At 64.4% G+C, this 18,257-nt stretch overlaps 1 protein-coding gene across 1 annotated transcript in view; it reads left to right on the top strand.

Moving 5' to 3' along the window:
* SEPT9 (septin 9) overlaps positions 1,018 to 18,257 on the top strand; it is a 92,756-nt gene continuing 75,516 nt past the window's right edge. The window contains 1 exon segment of the mRNA XM_005653856.3: positions 1,018 to 1,132. Coding sequence (XP_005653913.2) covers positions 1,078 to 1,132 — 55 coding nt within the window. The 5' untranslated portion in view covers positions 1,018 to 1,077.

The following is an 18,257-nucleotide window of genomic DNA, read 5'->3' as shown; positions in this document are numbered from 1 at the left end:
ATGGAGAAGAGTAGAAACGACCTACCCTGGAGGTCAAGGCCAGGCCTGCGGTGGGGCCAGATGGGGCGCAGCCTCACCAGTGTTGACCCTTTGCTCCCTGGTCCCCAAATCCTTCCTGCAGATACTTTGAAAAACCTGCTCCTTACTGGGCAGAACCCGAAGACTTTGCTCTGCCTGGAAGAAGGCCCTGGTTGTGGAGCTTGGGGGTGGCACGTGGCCCTGGCTGTTGTGACAAGGGTGCTGTGTCCTTGCCCCCAGGTCCTGGGTGGCCCCGGCGCTTTTTGGGACACACACCCCAGAGGGTGCAGCAGCGACCTGGGGGCGGTGGGTTGGGGTAGGGAGTAGCTGGAGGGGTGCTCCTCTCCCCGCCCTGGGTCACGTGACTCTTGCGTTCGCCCCTCGTTGCTTGGCTCTTGGCCAACCGGCTGGGATCCTGCCGGTCGCCTGCCGGAGCGCTTAACCCTTGGAGGCGCTGAGCGCGGGAAGGCGGCGGCCAACTTTGTTTGGCTGCGTAAATAAAACCTCCCGCAGAAGGAACCCTGAGCCCCAGGGAAGGGGAGGAATCGCTTCCCCGCTCGGCGCCGCCCCCGCTCCGCCGCTGGGCCTCCACATCCGCCCACATCTGGCCGCAGCGGGGCGTCCCGGGGGGGGAGGGAGCCGGGGCCGGGTCCGTCGCCGTCCCCTGGGCGCAGGCCAGGCGGGGGTGGGGGCGCGCTCGGGTCGGGCGCCCAGGACTCGGCCTGTCCCCGCGGCGGCCGTTCGGGCCCCAGCCCCCCGGGCTCGGTCTTGACAGGCGGGCGGAGCAGCCAGTGCGAGACCGGGAGGCCGGACCGCGGGTGCGGGAACTTGATCCGCCCGGGAGGCGGGGGCGGGGCGGGGCGCGGGGAGCGGGGAGCGCCGGCGCCCGCCCGCCTCCCCCATTCATTCAGCCGAGCCCGGGGGCCGAGGGGCTCCGGCGGCCAGCTCTGCACGGTGGGAGCGCGGGCGCGGCCCCCCCCAGCCAGCGCGCAGGGCCCGGGCCGGCCGGGGCGCTTCCTTGCCGCAGCCCTCCACGCATCGCGCGTCCCGCGAGCCACCATGTCCGACCCCGCGGTCAACGCGCAGCTGGACGGCATCATTTCGGACTTCGAAGGTGGGTGCGGGCCGGCCACCGCGCCGCGGGCGTGCTCGGGGGCCCCTCGGGGCGGGCCTGGCGCGGAAGCCGGGCGCGGACGGGAAGGCGGGACTTCGATGGGCGCCCGCGTCCCCTCCTTGGAGGACCCCGTTCGGGGAACCGAGGGGACCGCGCGCCCTCGCCGGCGCCTATGCTCGCCCTGCGCGCCGCGGCAGAGTTTCCTTCCTTTTATTGTTGTTTGTGTTTGCCCAGCGACGACAGCCTCGTCGAGGGCGCGAGGGGCTTCCTCCGCCGGCCTGGGCGCTCAGTTTCCCTTTCGGCTGGCCGCTCAGTCCTCTCGCTCCCGCGCTCCCCGCCGGCCGCCGGGGCCCCAGCCCTGCGGGTTGGGGGCGTTGGTTACCTGCGGGACAGCCCCCTCCCCGCGCCAGTTTCGGGGCCGGGGCCGGGGCCGAGCTGCGCTTGGGTTGCGGAGGGACTCTAGGGGACACGGGCCAGGCCACGGCAGTCTGGAGGGGGGTGGCCCGTCGCCCCCATCCGGGCCTGGGGACGGCCTCATTTCCTCCCCGAGACCCGCTGTGGGGGAAGGAGGGGCCTGTGCGCGGGTAGGGAGCACTTTCTGGTCTCCTCCCTGTTTTGGGGTTTACGAAGTGCGGGAGACTTGGGGGGCTTCTCCCTCCGAGGCGGCGGGCGTCCCAGTCCTGGGCTTGTGTGCTTGTCCGTGTGTCCCCGTGACTGCCGCCTGCCTGTGGCTCTGCCCCTGCGTCCTTCCTCCTCGGGAGAGTAAATAAAGCGAAGTGGTGGGACGGGAAACTCACACAATAGTCTCCAGCACTTTGGGGCCAGATTCTGAGGGGCGGGTCTGCCTCTGCTGGGATCTGGAGCCCCCGCCCCTCGGAGGGGCTCCCAGGCAGCCTTGGGCAGAGGCCTCTGGTGGGCCCGGCCTGGGGGAGTTACCGGCCATCCAGGGGCCAGACCTAGCTGGGAGGTCCCCCTCTCCCTGAGCGCAGGGTCAGGACTGAGATCTGGGGGTCCCGAGCTCAGCCGTGCCCGTGGCCCACCTGGGTTCAGCCCCATCCGTGGGGGCACTTCTGGGCCCCGGAGCCTGGCTGGACCCCAAGCAGCGCCCCAGCAGCTATAATTCTGGGCTGGGCGGGGACTGCCTGGAGCGGAGGGGTGGGGAGACAGGAGGGGTGGGGAGACAGGAGGGGGTGGGGTCCAGTGGCCTGCTGGCCCTGTGCAAGGGACGGGTCCTGCCGTGGGAGCACTTTCCCGACTCTGACCCTGAGCACTGAACCGGGGGCGGGGGAGGGGGGTCCTGGGTCTGCAGAGCTGAGAAGGCTTGTACCTCGCCATCCGGACCTCTTGGGGCGCCTGCTCACACCGGCATCTCCCTGCCTTCCCTTCTGCTTCGCCTTCTGCCTGCCCCAGCAGCCCTCCCGCAGCTGCTGTTCCAGGAGCTTCCTCTGGGGCCTTTCGTCTCCTAAGTGTCCGAGTGGGAGAGTCAGCCGAGGTGGAGACGGCTGCCCCCTTCAGGTCCTACACCGGGCGTGCTTTTCTCCCGCAGGCTGTAAGGGTTGGGGCGCCTGCAACCCTGACCTGAAAGCGTCGCACCGCCCCTGGGATTCCTGGGGATGCGGTGGGAGCCCTGAGGCAGGATGGGGAGGGGGAGATTTGGGGGTTCTGTGGTCTTCGAGCTGTCACGGTTCGTGCCACCTAGGTTGTTAGTGCCTCTGCCTCGCGGTCCCCGCTGTGCCCCCTCTGGAGACGCCGGCGGCCTCTGCGGCTGGGCGGCTTCTCCACCTTCTCGTTAAGCAGAGACAATGATCTCATTGAGACGGTCCTGATGCAACAGTTGGCAGCCCTGCGCCTTCGGGGCAGCTCTCTCCCTCTTGGGGAGCGGGGCCTGGACCCCCTGGCTGCCAGTGTGCGTCATTCTCCCCGTTATGTGCCCTGAAGAGTTGTGGTGTTCTGAAGGCAGGGGAGTTAGAGCCCCCTGGATGCGTGTGTGTGTGCGCGCGCGCACGTGCGCGTGTGTGGCTCATTCATGTGTGCACACGCGTGTGTGTGTGTGTGTGTGTGTGTGGCTCATTTGTGTGTGCATGTGTGTGCATGCCTGGCTTGGGGACCAGAAAGGCGGCCTCCCTAAGAGCCCCAGGAACTTGGAGTGGACCTGGCTGTTGGGACGGACCGCCTCGCACAGACACACATGGGAAGGAACCATTGAGCGGGGGAGGGTGTCTGACCCAGCGCCGCCGTGGGTGACACAGGCTGGCAGAGCCAGGGCAAAGAAAGGTCGCTGTGGAGGAGGCGGACTCTGATTGCAGGTGGGGGGGAGGCGCATTCAGCCCAGGGGAAGCCAGCAGAAGTGGGGGAGGCCGGAACAATCTGGCCCCTTCGGGGCGGGGGCATAAGGAGGGGCCTGCTCGCGACAATCCCACCAGGTGTGCCCGCCCTCCGGGAGCCCAGACCCGCCTGGGAAGGCAGCCGGAGTGGTGGAGCTTGGAGTGTTGCTCTGTTTCCGTGGGGCCGATGCAGGGCTGCCCACTTGGCGTCCCGGTTTCTACCAGGTAGGATCAGCTCCTCGGTGGCTGCTGCTCCCCATGGTTCCCGAGGCTCGAAGGACAGAGGCCCCAGGGGCCACCACCAAAGCCGGGCATTGCTGGGGGTGACCGCCAGCCTGAGCAAACTGGGATCCTGATGGGGTGTTTCCTGGAGGTGTGGTTGGTTCAAGGGCAGCGGCTGGGCTAGAGCCACCCGCCCTGAAGGGCAGAGCAGCTCTGCCCCCGGTGTCTGGGTGTGGGTGTGAGGAGCAGTGCCCCGAGTTAAAATTTGCTGATGCCCCATATCCTGGGCACATCTGCGCCCTCCCCTGGGGGATGCCCTTCTCCTGCATCTATTATTCCTGCCTGTCCAGGTCCCCGCCCCACCCCGGAGCCTGGGGGCAGATCTTTCTGCTCCTGGGGATTCAGCTTGTCTGCTCTTTTGGATGCGCCTGTGGATTCAGGTCTCCCCCCACCACCACCCTGGGACTGAGAGGGGGCAGTGTCCTCCGAGGACGCCAGCCTCCCACACCGGCCCTCGCCCTCCCTCGTCGAGGGCTCTCTGGCCTCTCTGGAGACCCCGTGGCGCAGCAAGGAGCATCTTTTGTCCTTTGCTGATGTGGCTTTTCTAGGTTGTTTCCCACTTTGCCCATGCGCAGACAGGCCTCAGGTGGCCTCAGCGCCCGTCACCCCCGCGTGATGGGCGACTCCTTGCCTATCCAGCTCCCGGGCCTTGGAGGCTCAGGGGCAGCCGGACAGCGTGTTCCCTAGTCAGCGCAGGCCAAATCTGTTATCACAGCTGCTATTACAACGCGGGTCTTTGTGGAACAAAAGCCCTTCCAAGTGCCAGCTGTTGGCCTACTTTCCCCAGCAGCGTTCGCTGTACCCAGATTTGCATGCGCCGAGAGAATCCTAAGAGTCCTTGAGTTTGTTGAAACACAATCTGGCGCAGGACCCAGGAGCTCTGGCCCCAGAGCCGTGCCCTCCCCACCCCTGAGGAGGCGTCTGCCCTTCTGAACCCTCTGCCGTGCTCTTAAGGGACCCTCCCAGCTGGGGCCTGGAGGCCACGCAGGCTCTGAGCCCAGAGCATGGCAGCGGGCAGAGGGCAGGGAAAGTGTCCCCTGGGGAGATGGATCGCACAGGTGCACCTGTTTGTCTGGGAGCCCAGACGCCTCCGGGACAAGGGCTCCCTGGGTGGCCGGGTCCAGGTGTCCTCCCAGGATGACAGGGCCTGTAGCCTGGTGATGGGAGTGGATCTGCCCTTAATTAATGCCAGCGGGCCTCGAGAGGGGCGAATCTGCTTCTCAGCAAGGCCCAAGGCCTCTTGTGAATTCAGCTTCCCCGCAGTGCCCACCTTTGTGGCAGGAGGCAGGGGCCACGGTGGCGCTGAGGTCACTCAGCTGGAGGGGAGGAGCTGGGCTTGCTGACCGCAGCCCTGCGTTGGCCTGGCAGACACGCACGTGCCAGGTGGCAGGTGGCAGAAGCGTCTCTGTAATTGGCTGAGCGGAGGGTTGGACGGGGCCAGCGAGGCAGGGTGAACGTGGAAGACATGAACTTTAGACAGGTGTGAAAGAGACTCGGGAGCAGAGTTTGCATCCTGAGGGGGAGGGCATTTGGGGAAAGTGACGCTGCACAGCCCGGCCCGCAGTGCGCCGCTTAGGAGGGCAGGCTCATTCTGCTGCCTGACAGATGGGTGGCAGATGGTGTCTTGGCCCCTGTGCCTCAGTTTCCCCCTGTTGAGTGGGGCTATAAACCCCTCTGTCCGGGAGTTCCTGTTGTGACTCAGCGAGTTACAAACCTGACTGGTATCCATGAGGACGCGGGTTTGATCCCTGGCCTCGCTCAGTGGGTTAAGGATCTGGCGTTGCCGTGAGCTGTGTTGTAGGTCACAGATGCGGCTGGGTTCCCGCATTGCTGTGGCTGTGGTGTAGGCCAGCAGCTGAGCTCTGATTTGACCCCTAACCTGGGAACTCGTATATTCTGGGGGTGGGGCCCTAAAAAGCAAAAAATAAATAAATAAACTGCTCTGTCCGTGGCTTGTTCTCGGGATGTGGCTGACAGCACTGAGCCCGCTCCTGATCCGGGAGTGTGGTGGCTGCTGCTGGAGCCCAGGGTGGGGGTGGCTGTGGACACCCGAATGCAGGAGTCTGGGTGATGGAAGGGAAGGGGTTCAGAGGCCACAGGAAGGTCTCTGGTCTTTGTGGGGGGTGAGGGAGCCTGGCCTGCATGGCTAGCAAGGCGGATTCACAGCCTGCCGGGGGGTCCCTCTGAGTCCAGCAGATACTGGGCTTCTGGCCAGCATGGGAGCCCTGGCCTGGACCTGGAGATGTCACACCGTGTCACTGTCAGAGCTTGGAGGCTTGGGTTGGGAGGCCACAGGGTCCCTTCACCAGGGAGGTCACACCCCAGTCTTCTCTGCGTCCCCCACCCTGGAGTGCCCCGGGTGGGTGGCCCCGGGCCCGTCCTGCAGACGGCGACACAGTTGTATGCCAGGCGACCTGACTCTGGAGACAGTGGGGTCATGGTTCTGCTGGCTGCCAGCCTTCCTGAAAGGGAGTCCGGCCCGGGAGCTGGTGTCAGGGACGGGGCGTGCTGACTGGGCACCCTCCTCCGCTGGCAGCCCTTCGCAGCTCCTGATTGTGTCGCAGATCAGAAGCTGGGAGGACAGTCCCATCTGGGGCCGGGGGCCGAGCCAGGGCTCCTGATGACAGAGAGCTGTGTGCCTTGAGCTCGCTCTGTTAGCTCTGCGCCCCTGTGCTGCTGGGGGTGCGGGCTGGGGCCCCTGTGCCTGGAGGAAGGAACAGCTGGAACACGGGGCCCAGCATGTGGCAGGTACCTGCTCAGGCCACGTTTGTGGCCCAGGCTGTCTGGCTGGTGGAAGCAGTGGCCTGGCAGCCTGTTCCTGACGGGGCCTTGCCAAGGCAAGTACTGACGTGCAGCTGGCATACTGGCCCTGCGGGGGCCACAGCCATGGGCTTCTCAGCCTGGTGACTGTGGCCTTGACATACCCCTTGGGGTGCTGCAGCCCTCGTCCTGGTCCTGGTGCTGGCAGAGCAGAATGGGGCCTCTTCTGTCCTCCTCTTTGAATGTCCAGAGGTGGGGGGCGTCATATTCAGAGGCCCCCCCCCACCATGCCCAGTTCAGCTCAGCCGTCACTATTGTTGCATACCCCCCACCCCCAGTTTAGCAGCCCAGTGCCCCTCACTCATGTGCTGGGCAGGCTGGTTGCTGCTCAGAAGAGGCTCCCTGGGGCACAGCCAGGAGCACAGGGCCAGCCGCAGGGACCTGGGGGCCAGGCTCAAAGGAACCCCGGTGGCCCCCAAACCAGGAGTCCCACCTTCCTGCCAGGCCAGACCAGGGCAACCATGGGTGCAGGCTCTAAACCCTGGCAGACCTGGTGTTGTGTGTAGAATGGTGGCTGGGGCGCGGGGTGAGGGGAGCTGAGCAAGCAGGGGCTTTGGGGGGAGATTTATTAGCGGTCCAGGCCCCCCGGGGATGGGATTGAAGGAATCCCTTTGCCTTCTCTTGACAAAGCCACTGAGGAAAAATGGCCAAACAGTGGCCATCTTTCCCAAGTCTTCTTGGTTTTTCCCAAATTTGGAGGCTAAGTTGCTTATGAGACCGAATGGGCCAGAATTCTCTGGAACATGGTCCCAGAAGGCTGAGGATTTGTAATCTCTCGGGCCAAACAGACCCAGCGGTTGACCCCTAGACACCCCCGGCGCCTGGGGCATTTCTGGGCTCGGGTTGTTTAATTTGGTCTGGACAGAGCCCCGAGGCTCCGTTTAGCCTGGACCAGGAGACAGTCTAGAAACTTCAAGTTTGTTGTCATTTTAAAAAGTGCTGCCAATGCCCAGAAATGCAGCCGGAGGACAGGAGGATGGCTTTGATTTCAGCAGAGAATCTGCACAGCAAGTCCCCCTCCCCACCCCCGGACAGCGTGGGCCGTAAGGAGGGAGGGGACCCTGGGACTGAGGCTCCAACCCGCTCTCTTTCTTGTATTTGCTGTTTCCCTCCCAGACCCCTGGCCTGCTTTTCCATGTTCCTGAGTCTCCGACAGCCCCTCCTGGAGGCGGAGCCCCCCAGGCTCCAGCCTTTTTGGTCCCCCGGTCCCTGGGCAGCTGGGGAAGCCCATGTCTGCAGCTGCTGCAAAATCCAGAATATCAGGAAACCTGGCCCTGAACACGTTCGCGTGTCCTGTCCACATGCGGCTTAAAGCTCCGGGTCCCTGTCCCCAAGGCGGGGGCTGTCCCCAAGGCTGGGAGCCTCAGCCTTCAAGCACTTGGAATCCCCTCCTGGGAGGGCCAGGTGGGATGGGGAGGGGAGGCAGGAGAGGTGACAGCCCCCACCTCCGTCCATTCCACTCCCCCAGCCGCATCCTCCGAGGGACTGGCGGCTGGGGATCGGTGGTGGTTCCATGGGCACAGACAGGGGGTAGGAGTACCCCGCCTCCTGATGGGTCTTGCGGGGAATGGGCTGGAGGGAGGTGCTGGATTTGTCCTGCAGCCCGATCTCAGTGGGACGGACCTGGGAATTCCTGGGGCCGGTTCTCCCTCTTGTACGGGGAGTTGGAACTCTGAGCTCTTTGCAGCCGGTGTCAGGTCTCTTTCCATGATTCTGTCTGGCTTTCTCCACCCCAGACCCACAGCCCGCCCTGCCCTTGAAGGATGGGCCTCAGACTGTCCCCTGGGGTGGGGCCCTGTGGGGGCTGCAGCTGAGGGTCCCCCCGGGAATGGGAGGGGGCCACTGGAACACACATGGCCCCCTCTCTGCCTGTAGGAGGTGAACTGATGGAACAGTCTCATCTTTCTTTTTGGCGGGAAGAGCACATCCCTGGCAGGGTGGGCCTAGATTCAGGCCACTTCGCCGTCTCCCCTCCTGCAGCCTCGCCCCCTCCTGTGTTCTGGTCCTGACCGTCCCGTCGGCGGCCAGCCGCCTGCTGACTCTCCGTACTTCCCAGGCTGGGTCTCATCCTGTACCCCGGCCGGCCCTCCCTGGGCGCAGGAAGCTGGCCCAGAGCAGGGCTCTCTGGCCTCCGTTCCACACGGGGGGCGGGTGTTATCTACAGTCAAAGCTCCACACCGGGCCCGGAGGGGCGGCCTTCCCTTCCTTACACGTCAGGGGAGCAGCGCTCTGCAAAGTAGCCGGCTTTGGAGTCTCCCCTTCGCTCAGTGCTGGAACCCGCTGTCTCTGGGACCAGAGGAGGATGGCTGGGGTGGGAGAGGCAGTCACCTCCTACGTTTGTTTATTCAACAGCTGTCCGTGGGCGCCAGCTAAGCCCTAGCGTGTTCTGTGTTCTGGGGGGGGGTCCAGCCATGAGCCCAGGAGAGGGGGAGGTTCGGGAAGGCTTCCTGGAGGAAGAGGCACCTGGCTAGGAGTTTCCAGGCGGGGTATCCCGGCAGATGGTGCTGGCTGGCTCCTGTTGTGATTTCTGCCGACGTGTAGTTTTGTGTGGAAGACACTGCGATGCCCACACCTGGCGTAGGTGCCCTGGGCCCCGAAGGGGAAGGTGGTGGGAGGGCGCTGTGCCTGTGAGCATAGGTGGGGGCGAGAAGAGGCTCCTGGCTCCACCTTTCCGCCTGGTCGGAGAGCTGGGAGGGACCGGGGTGGTGACTAATCCAGGGGCGAGGGACACGTGGTGTGTCCCCGCGGGGGGTGGGGGGGCAGGTCGGAGTGGCGAGCTTTGCCTTCCTCAGAGAGGGCTGCTCTGCTTTTCTGCTCAGCTGTAAAAGGAACTCTTGGCAGCCCCGGGGCACCTGGCAGGCCCGGTGCGGAGAAGGGGAAGGCCGGGTTGGGTCCCCTCCGTCCCTGGTGCCGCCCCCACCCCAAGTCCTGGGGCGGCTGGGGGAGGGGTGGGCGTGTGTGCATCTTCCCCCTCCCTGACTGCAGGCCCCCCCTCCCCCGTGAGGCGAGGCTGGGGGCCGGTGGGCGTGTGTGCTCTCAAATATTTACATCTCTCCTAATATTTAAATGATGGAGCCGGGGTCCTGAGCAAGCTGCCTTGGAGCCAACTGCTGGGCTCCAGCCTCCCTCCCGGATTTTTAGGCTCCGACCTTCCAGCTGCCCCCTGTCGCTCACAGACACTTCCTCTGATTCTGCGGGTCTTATTCCCCATCCGCACCCCCTTACTGAGCACCTAGCACGCGCCGCGCCCCAGGCACACAGACTCCCGTACACGGTCTCTGGGCTGTCCCGGAGCCCGGCGAGGTGGACAGGTTCCGCAGGGCACGGCTGGCCCGAGGCGGACCTAGTGTTCCTGACCCTGCGCCTGCACCTGTCTGTCCCTCCCTACCGCTGACACCTGCCTGGTGCCCCCTCACAGGGCCGACCCTGCCTGGCTGGGGTGGAAATAGTCTGCCTGGCAGGTGAGCGGGAGCAGCGGGGTCCAGGGCCTGGGGTCTGGCAGGGGCCGCCTCTGCTCCCATCCCAGTCTCACTGCTCTCTCGCTGGGTGCCCATGTTTGGGACATGGCACTCCGCGGGCCCGCCTTGCAGGGCGTGTCTAGGCTCAGCACAGTTGGGTGCAGTGCCAGCGTGTAGTGGGCGTATGGATTTCAGAGTCTGGCTTTCAGGGGGTCAGGCGGGGTTTGGAGGCAGAGTGGTGCGATGCTTTAGCGTGCTGCCTTGATGTGGCTTCACCCTTGCCCACACCGTGATGTTGAGCTGGACATTAGCTTCTCTCTGCCTCAGTTTCCCATCTGTAAAATGGGCATGGGGTAAATCGCTCATCTTTGAGTGGCCATGGGACATGCATGAGCTGCCGTAGCAGAAGGGACATGCCTGGTGTGTGCTGAGCACTCAGGAGATGTTGAGTCTTCAAGGTTCAAGGCCACAGACACTTTGCAGAGACAGAGAACGTGGCAGGCAGGGGCTGAGGCCCTGGTGGGATGGGGGCCTGTCCTAGTCTGTGACAGGAGGACCACACGGGGGGCTTGCACAGCATGCAAGGCTCAAGATCAAGCCTCTGGCAGATTCATTGCCCGGCGGAGGCGGCTTCCAGGTTCACGTGTCTTCTCACCTGGTCTGCACAGGGCAGAAGCGGGGAGAGAGCTCGCAGGGGTCTTTAGGGCACTGATCCCGTTGCGGGGCTCCACCCTTATGACCACATCACCCCAAAGGCCCCACCTCCTAATGCCAGCACCCTGGGGGAGTATCATGCAACCTGGGACCTCTGGGGGGTCATGTTGGGTCTGTAGCAGGGGTCAGCATGGACGAACCTGGCTCGGGCCATAGGAGGTGACAGTCTGTTGGGAGGCGTGTGACGGCTGTTCCAGGGAGGAGGGCAGAGGCTGGCGGAGCCCTGAGTCTCTCCGGCTTGTTTCCTTGGAGGCCCTGGCAGCTAAGGTAAACACTGTGAGCCTCAGGCGGACAGGGGGCCCTTGGGACCCAAACACCGCCTCGTCACCCAGGCCTCTGTCCCAGCAGCGCCCAGTATGGGACAGTGTTGACAAAGACCCACCCAGGAGCTGGACAAAAGACCGTGGGTGCCTTGGGGGAAAGTGGGGGTGGGTGGGGCTGCTGGCCAGGGCTGCCTCCCAGACAGTTGGGTGCTGAGGCTCGTCTTCCTGTAGGATTTGCAGGAGGGGGTGGGAGAGGAGGCTTGGGAGCCCACGGGAGGGCAGAAGGAGCCTGGGGAGGGCACCCTGGGGTGCCAGGCCCACCCAGCCCTCCTGATAGAACCTTGGGGAGGTGGGCACCAGCGCTCTGCTTTTTAATAAGCTCCAGAAATGAGAGTCTGACCGTCAGTTGGAGCTGAGAAGGATCTGAGGCCAGAACGTTGGAACCACAAAGGAATTTAGAGACAGAGCAAGATGACATAGAGCTGCGAGCTGCCCGCTGCTGCGTCTCTCCACGAGCCTGTGTGTCTGTGTGTACAGTGCAAACGTCTGTCTGCACACAAAGACTGGGAGGGCCTTCCCCAAACATTGGCAGCGGTTATCTGGGTCGTGGGTTTATAGAGGTTTTTTTTCTTCATTTTCTCTGTGTTTTGCAAATTTTCTGCATTGCACAAAAATGTCCTGTATTGCTTTTCTTTTTTTCTTTTTTTTTTTTTTAGGGTCGCACCAGAGGCATGTGGAGGTTCCCAGGCTAGGGGTCGAATCAGAGCTGTAGCCGCTGGCCTACACCACAGCCATAGCAACACGGGATCTGAGCCACTTCTGTGACCTACACCACAGCTCACAGCAATGCTGGATCCCTAACCCACTGAGCGAGGCCAGGGATCGAACCCACGTCCTCATGGACACTAGTTGGGTTGGTAACCTGCTGAGCCACAGTAGGACCTCCCATTAGATACTTTTTTTTTAAGTTCATTGTCAAAAAGAAAAACAATTCACCCAACCCAACCTCCTGCTTTGGTTTGAGGGACCTGGAAAGTGACTAGTTCACTAACGCACAGCAGCCAAGCCCTGGATCCTGCGGGGTCTTTCCAGCTCTGGCTTGGGGTGCTGGGGGCAGGGACGCTTTGCCCCAAACAAGCAAGCTGTGGGGACCCCCTCTGCCAGCACCGCTCGCAGTTGCATGTGCAGCTTGGCCCTCGGGCTCGGCCTCGGGGGGAGCGGGCTGGCCCTCCCTGTCACCCCTGGCCAGGCCCTTCCAGCTCCGCTGAGTGTTCAGAACTGCTCGGCCTGTTGTTGCACGAGCAGTGAGAGGAACTTGGGGCTCGTGGCGACCCCTAAAGGGCCCTCGTGGGGTCGTTTGGCATCCCGGCTGGAAGGGGCCTTCCAGTCCATCACCAGGATGCTGAGGCCAGAGGGCTCACCGGTCACTGGCTGGCTTGGGGCGGGGAGTGAAGATGACGTGTGTGACAGCTCTGTGCCTCGACCAGCAGCCCCGGCTCTGGGCCGCCTGCGGAGCTGCCCACTCTCCCGCCGAGGTCCACCTGGCCGCCGAAGGGCTCCAGTTTTAGATGAAAGAGTCACCCCGCCTGCAGCCCCGTTTCCGCAGGCGCTCTCTCTGCTGCGCCGGGACCCCGCCACCCTACTCCCAGGGACTTTGGGGCTGGATGGGTTGGTTGTGATTGTCGGGGACTCCGGCTTTCCCAGGTGTGGGTGTGCATGGGGAGGGGGCTGGGCCCTGTCCCTGCCCCATGTCCCCTGCAGCTGGTGGCCGGAAAGGCCCGCCATCTGGGACGTCATAGGGCAGGACTCCAGGAGGGGGTGATTGGCAGCCAGGCCCCCACGTGGCCGGCGGGCAGGGCAGAGGTTAAGGGGCTGCGTTGGGTGTCTGGGGGTGTCCCCTCATAGTGCTTTCTGGCAGGGAGGGTTTGGAGTTCACCATACCCACTCTCACTTTTTCCTTCTCGGCAGCCAGAAGCGGAACTGAGAGGTTGTCTGTTTATGGGGCGCGGCCCCGCGGGGGAGGTCGTTTATCTATCATCTGCAGCTTAGCAGGCCCGCGGCCAGAGGCTCCCACACTACCTGCCCCAGAGGCCCTCCCAGGTGGACGCTTTGCAGTGTCCTGTTTAAGGCTGGTCGCCCTCCGAGGATGTTTGGGGCACAGCACCTGCCTTGCTCAGAAGATGGGTCCATTCTGTCCTGCAGGGGATTTGCCGTGAAACCTGTGCAGGACGGATGAACACTCAGACGCTCAAAGAACAAACGTACAGAGAAAAGATTAAGTTGGTTGCTGCCTGGAAGGTGTGGCCAGGTGGCCACTGGCAGGTATAGCAGAAGGGCAGGCCAGCTGTGTGGCCAGTTCAGGGAGGCCTTGCAGAGATGGAGTGAGCCCGAGTGTCCTGCGGCTGCAGCAGAGACCCCAGGCTGGGGGCCCACGCACGGTTCCGAGTCCACAAAGTCTGAACTCGGGATGTGGGCAGGGCTGGTTCTTCCGCCCAGCCCCTCCCCCGCTCCCGGGGGTGCGGCCCTGCGGTCCTCGCGCCCTGGGCAGGTAGGCACATCCCTCCAGGCTCTGCTCCCCATGTGCCCACGCCCGCTCTCATGAGGACACTCTCTCAGATGTAGAGTCCTTCCTAAACCCAGGATGATACCATCAGGAGGCTCCGAGTTCCATCTGTGAAGACCCTCTCGCCTAACGAGGTCCCAGGCACGGCTTCCGGGGTAGGACACGGACCTGTCTTTTGGGGGGCGAGAGCCCAGTAAGGCCTGAGAGAGGGTCCTGGAGTGGCCTCACTCAGCCCCCAGCGGGTCCTTGGAACAGGTGGGCGGCCCCAGGAGCCCCTTCCAGAATCGTCTCAGTGTCCGCTGTGGCCTGTCCCCCACAACCAACCCACATCCTCCTTTCGGTTTTCTGGACCCCTTCTTCTCTGCCAAGCGCCCCCACGTCTCTGAGGGTAGAGACCAAAGCCTCTTGTGCCTGCAGGGCTTTGCGGCCGCCCAGCCCGCTTGGCCAGCCGGGGTCATGTGCTGTGACCCGCTCCACTCCTCGGAGGCCTGGGGAGCAGCTGGACTCGGGGGCGCTGCTATGATTGGGGCCTGAACCCTGCTCCCTGGGGTCACCGTCCCCTGTAATTAGGCCAGAGCGCCTGTGAGCTCGGGCAGCCCCCCTCCTGCTCCCGCCCTCGGGCCACAGCACGGCTCCCTCTGTCCCTCTGTCCCTTCACTGGGCCGAGCGGCCCCTGGTATTAGGCTCTTTTTCTTTTTGCATTTTCTGAGTGTCTCTGCCATTCCCCGCAGCAGGCAGCGGCGTGGTTGCTCGGCCCCGTGGGTCGGGGACGGCCGCCCCCGCTGGGCTGAGAACAGAGAGGGGAAGAGGCGTCCACCGGGTGGACCGTCCACTGGCCACTGACCTGGCAGCCCGGCCTGGTGCCCTGGAGCCAAGACTGACTCCAGCTTTCCCAGGGTGTCCTGGTCCGGTCTGCGTCAAGCCCGGTGGCATGAGAAAGGACCGGCAGGGGACAGCGGCTGTGGGCAGGCCCGCTTGTCCGCAGCCTCTCAGTGGAGCGAGCTTTGGGCTGACCCTGGTCCGGGGTCGGGGCCAGGCCGCGTGGCATCCAGGGCACCGCCCTCCTTGGGACCCTCTTGTTCAGGGGCCAGGAGGGGCTGTGCTCAGACCTGGAAGCAGCATCTCAGTTCTCTCGTCCAGACAGACCCCCTCCCCTGGGGGTGTCTGGGGCAGCTGGAGGAGGGGGCGCAGATTAAAGGGCTCTGTGACCTCTGAGCCCTTGGCGCTGCAGCCTGTGGCTTCTGGTTTTGAAGTGAGTCCCCTCCTGGGCTGCCTCCTCTGCTCCTCTGCTGCCATTTATCACGGGACCTTTGACCCTCAGAGGCCAGCGAGGCCCTCTGTCCCCTCCCTTCCCCCCGAGGCCACCGCACCTCGGCCCTCCTCCTGGGCCTGAGAGGCCCGGTCACCGCCCGCCTGCCCGGTGTCCCCACCCCGGGTCGGGACATTCTTCCCCTATCTGGCCCGCATCTCTGCGCAGCCCTGTCCCAGCGGGGAGAGCCCCCAGCTGGCCCGAGACCTGGGAGGACAAGTCCTTCCCAAGGCACCCAGGTCCCCTAACTTTAATTTTGTCAAGAGAAGACGGAAGTCCAGTATCTTAGGGTGGCTGTTCCTGGTGTCACCAGAACCCGGGGGCCCGGAGCAGGGGTTGGGGGGCAGCCGGAGTGGGGGTTGGGGAGCAGCCGGAGGGAGAAGAGGCCCCAGGCCGGGAAGCGGCTTCCTCGAGCCTCTGTTGTGGTTTTTCTCTGTGTGGGGAGATTTCTTGGAGCAGAGGTTGCTCGGTGGCGGTCCCGTGAGGCCCGTCAGGGTTTCTGCTGTCAGACAGCTCCCCGATCCCCAGAGCCGTCACCCCAAGACCCTTCTCCATGGAGGGAGGGGAACACCAGTAAGGAACCCGCCTTGGGTTAGGCCGACCAGGTGACTCCTGGCCCCGATGGGGACGTGGTTGGGAGTGAACAGGGTGCCCTGACTGATGACACTGGAACAGCTGCGAGCTGGGATGTCCCAGGTGGGCTGGACACAGGGGCCCTGCCCCAGGAAGGTGTGGGGGAGGCTCAGGCCAGGGGGCGGCCAGCAGCAGGAAGGGGCCGCCGGGCCAAGGCCTCGGCAGCTGTGCAGGGCCGGGGTGAGCCAGCGGCTGACCGGGCCGGGAGGGGAGCGGCCCCTTCCCGCCAGCCAGCCCCATCCCTCGGCACTGCGTGCCCTCCCAGAGCTGGTGATTCACCGCAGGAAGAGGCTCCATTCGGCATCAGCAGAGGCGGAACGGAAAGGCCCGTGCTGTGTTCTGTTGCTGTGCTCGTTTCCTGCGGCTGCCCAGGGCCTCCGTCTGGGGGGCTTCAAACCATGGAAGTGGGGTCTCCCAGCTCCGGGGTCAGAGGTCAGATGTCAGGCGTGGGCAGAGCTGGGCTACTGCAGCCCCTGGGGGAGGGTCTGTCCCAGGCCCGTCTCCCCGAGTCTAGTGACAGCCGAGGACCCTTGGTGTCTTTGGCTGCTGGATGCATCACTCCGTCTCTGCACGGCCTTCTCCTTGCCTGTCTCTGTCATCGCGTTTGCCCCCCCCCCCTTTTCTCAGGCCAGGGGTCGAATCAGAGCTGCAACTGCCGGCCTACATCACAGCCACAGCATCTCGGGATCCAAGCCTTGTCTGTGACCTACACCACAGCTCATGACAATGCCAGATCCTTCACCCACTGAGCGAGGCCAGGGATCAAACCCGCATCCTTGTGGTTATGAGTCGGGTTCATTACTGCTGAGCCCGATGGCACCTCCAGGGCCCACCCTAATCCAGGGCAGTCCCACCTCGGGATCCTTACCTTGATTCCATCTGCAAAGACCCCTCTCCACGTCGCTTTCCCAGGCCCCGGGAGATAGGACTCGGACACACCTTTGGGGGCTGCCACGGGACCGTGTCCTCTGCAGACACCGAGTTCGGAAGCCCTTGTAAAGGAGTGGACAGGACCCATCCCGGGTGGCTTAGACTGTGCGGCCAGGCCGGCCGGGACTGGGGCTGGTTCCACCGGCATCCTCGCCGGCCGGGGTGCGAGAGCTTGTTCTGGGGAGAAATGAGCACAGTGAGCTGGAGGACGCAGATTTGGAATCCCGAGGCCCGGCTGACCGCAGCCGCCCCTGGGCTCTCTGCCCGAAGCGGCGGTCTCGTTCGTGTCCCGAGTTGAGGGGGCCGGGGGTCACCGGACTCCCTACGGCCTCTGCACTCTTTTTGTGCCCAGAAATGTCACGAGCAGGAAGGGCTGCGTGGAGGGTCCCCCGTGTGCTGAGTGGCCGCCTGGGAAGGAAGGAGGGGGCTTGCTTGTTTCTCTTGGCCCAACTTGGGACCCCAGCTGGCGGGCACAGCGGGCCTCCTTCACACATGGCTGTTCCAGGGCGGGGGCTGGCCGGGCCTCCTCGGGGGAGGCCCCCCGATGCCCGCGTCCTAACAGCCCAAGGAAAAGTCAGTCATCAGAGTGAATTGGGGGCCGTGGCGGAGGGGTTGACCTCACATTTTTACGGGGGTGGGGGGTCTCCCCAGGCGTAGAGACCCTTGGTGGACCCGCGGTTCTCAGGGACACTGTGGCTTGCCCTGAGCAGCCCCTCGGGGTTAAGCAGAATTGGCTGCGCTGGGTCCTCCTTGCCCAGAGGACCAGACCATCGAGGGGGGGACAGTGCAGGCTGTCAGGCCAGGGAGCGGGGGCTGTGTGGGCCCTTCAGCCACGTGTGCAGATGAGCTCGAGGCGGCTGGTGCCCTCAGCCACCGTGCTGGCTCCTGGCCCCCAAGCTAGAGCCAGAGGCAAATCGGGGCTGGCACCTCTGCGTTCCTAGGCTGTCTGACGTCGCAGCACAGCCGGGGACCTGCCTGGGGAAGGCGGGGCACGGGGGGGGGCTCTGAGCTGTGGGTGCCCATGGGCCGTGCCTCCTCTCTTCCTGTCTTTGGACTTTGCCTTTGGCTGGGCCACGGGCCACCCCCCGCACTGCTGACCGGGCTGCGAGCCACCCCCGGCCGGCCCACCAGTCCAGGCCCCGCACAGCCACGGTGTCTATTTTAAGCTCTTCCTTCTGGAGGGTTTTGCTCCCAGAGGACACCCCCTCCCACTCTCCCCATTTGTGTCCCCCTCCCTGCCCCGAGCCCGCCTCCCCCACCTGCCCTCCTGCCCCTCCCCATCCCCCTCTGAGCCCCCAGAGGCAGCTCCTGAGACAAGGGTTCGAGGGATGGGCGATCCCACGTACTCCAGAGCATGGGAACGAGACACGGAGAGGAGGCTCAAAGGCGTGCCACCACGACGGGAGGGGGGAGCTGCTTGGGGACTCTGCGACATGCCCCCAGAGCCATGCCAGCGCCCGGGGAGGGGGAGCCGGTGTTTACCCTCCAGTTTCTGGCTAAAGGCAGTGGGCCTGGGGAGCAGTGTAACCCCTTCCTGCCTTCAGGGCTTGGGCACTGGGTGGGCGCCAGGAGATGCCCTCGGGCACAAGGGCAGATACTGGCCGTGGGCGTGGTGGACGTGGGTAAGGCAGGTTCAGCTTCGGCCTCCGGTGGGGTATCCACACAGGCACGCGTGCTCACCTCCCCAGAGTTGGGTCGTTGTTTGTAGTTATACCAGCAACAGTCACAATGGCTGTGCGAATACCGCTGTGTCCATATCTGCAGCACGACAGACGCAGAGCGTGGGCCCAGAGGTGACCGTGGTCAAGCTGCCCCCTGTGCGAGCCCCT

The sequence above is a fragment of the Sus scrofa genome, chromosome 12 (assembly GCF_000003025.6).
Source record: "Sus scrofa isolate TJ Tabasco breed Duroc chromosome 12, Sscrofa11.1, whole genome shotgun sequence".
NCBI classification, from domain to species: domain Eukaryota; kingdom Metazoa; phylum Chordata; class Mammalia; order Artiodactyla; family Suidae; genus Sus; species Sus scrofa.
The sequence above is the reverse complement of the archived record's forward strand: the minus strand, read 5'-3'. Positions and strand labels throughout refer to the sequence as shown.